Genomic DNA, 1,854 nt, shown 5'->3' with positions numbered 1-1,854 from the left:
GCACGCAGCCGCTGCAGCTCAGGGGGCTCGTGCGCGGCGCCCGGGGGCTGACGCTCCAGCGCGCGGCGGAGGTGGGCGACGGCCACCCGCACGGCCTGCAGCTCGGCGCGGTGGGCGGACGTCCCTCTGTGCAGAGCCTCGATTTCCAAGTCCCTCTGGGCGATCGCCGCGTCCTTTGCTTTCAGGGCAGCCTCCAGCTCTTGGGTGCGGGAGGCCGTGCCAGGCTCCGGCTGGGCCAGCTGCCTCGCGGCCGCCTCCTCCGCACCGCGCAGGCGCTGCTGCAGGGCCTCCTGGGCCTGGCCGTGTCGGCGCTCCTGCTCCGCCAGCATCCGGCTGAGGGCCTCCCTAGCCGCGAGCGCAGCGTGCAGCTCGGCCTGCAGAGTGGCCTGGGCCTCGGTTCCGCCCACCTGCGGGCACGGCAGCCCACGCTCCAGCTCACTCTGGAGGTCCTGGGCTGCTCCGGGACTGTGCTCCCGCTCCGCGGGCCCTCCGAGGGACAGCTCCCTCTGCAGCCTCTCGATGACCTCGTGCAGTCGCTCAACTTCCTCGGCCTTATCCTTCTGCAGCCGCTCCTGGTTCTCCTGCAGAGTCTCGATTATTGATTTCAGCTCCTTGACTTCTGAGCTGGTGCTATGCACAGCCTGAGAAAAGAGCCCAGTTCAGAGGCAGGTCCGGTGCCAACCCCGCACGCTGTCTTTCCACTCACAGCTCTGAATCATTCTGCACAAGTGGGGACTTCAGTGATTGAGCAAGTGGACAGTGTCACCAAATGAGCTAACAAAAGCTGCACCCCGACTACTTCAAGTTTCTTAAACTGGTCAAAAGGAAAGTCCCCAGTTGCTACTCGGCTGTCCAAATCCAGAGGAAGCTCTAACCTGGCCACTTGTCAGTCAGTGACACCTTCATACTGATGTTTTCACCCTTTTAAATGTGTATTTAGGTAATATTGAAGCAAGTGTGATTTGTTTGGTTTTCCTAAAGGGAGCATTTAGAGTTTAGGTGTCATTCTAACACTAGAGTAAGGATGAAGTGAGAAAATCAGGCTGGGAATGTATGCAATGAGGACTGTGAACGAGCTGCGCACACAGCACGCGCAGGCAGTGCGCGCGGGGTCGGCCCACACAGAGCTCGGTGCCACACCAGGCTCCCAACAATGCTTTCACTACTCTATCTAATAGGAAATGCTTGTGCTATTTAATCTAACCCTCAACGATTTTAAGGTAAGACATGTTGTCATTCATACTTTGAAGATGGGACAATCGAAACTCAGATACTAAATATCTTGCCAAGACTATAGAAAGATAGTAAATGGAAGATCAGGACTGAAGTCTATGTCAACATGGATCCAAACTCTATTGTCTTGAGATCACATCACTGGTAGTGACCAAAAAGTGAGAATTGCCAACCAATCTGTGTTTTAGTTAACAATCAGCCCTTTTGTTATAGTCTAGTGCTTTGGTTCCTGAAAACTGACGGTTTCAAAACAACTGTTGGTTTCACTAGTACTACTCAACAATTACTTTACATTCATATTCAAACCTGGCCTAGAATTAAAGCAAAAATAAAAAACATTAACTTTTGGTTTGGATAGTTTCAGCTACATATGACCCACACGTTTAGAGTATCTGAATGCATATGACAGGGGACGGCAAACCGCCTCGCAAGCCACGTGCGGCTCTTGGGTTTACATGTGGCTCTGAAGTACAACTGAAAAGGGCCGACCGAGTGGCTCAGTTGGTTAAGAGCTCACTCAGGAGTGCGAGCTCTGAGCAACAGGGTCGCCGGTTCAATGCCCGGCCCAAGCTGAGCTGCTGCTGAGCTGCCAACAGATGGCAGGATGGCTCAGCTAAAAAA

The 1,854-nt window shown here is 53.9% G+C and overlaps 1 protein-coding gene across 1 annotated transcript in view; it reads right to left on the bottom strand.

Moving 5' to 3' along the window:
- The window catches only part of PCNT (pericentrin), a 127,504-nt gene that overhangs the window by 47,669 nt on the left and 77,981 nt on the right, over positions 1–1,854 (bottom strand). Inside the window, exon 29 of the mRNA XM_019628028.1 lies at positions 3–641. Coding sequence (XP_019483573.1) covers positions 3–641 — 639 coding nt within the window. The remainder of the gene's footprint in view (positions 1–2; positions 642–1,854) is intronic.

Source organism: Hipposideros armiger, unplaced genomic scaffold, assembly GCF_001890085.2.
Source record: "Hipposideros armiger isolate ML-2016 unplaced genomic scaffold, ASM189008v1 scaffold_745, whole genome shotgun sequence".
NCBI classification, from domain to species: domain Eukaryota; kingdom Metazoa; phylum Chordata; class Mammalia; order Chiroptera; family Hipposideridae; genus Hipposideros; species Hipposideros armiger.
The sequence above is the reverse complement of the archived record's forward strand: the minus strand, read 5'-3'. Positions and strand labels throughout refer to the sequence as shown.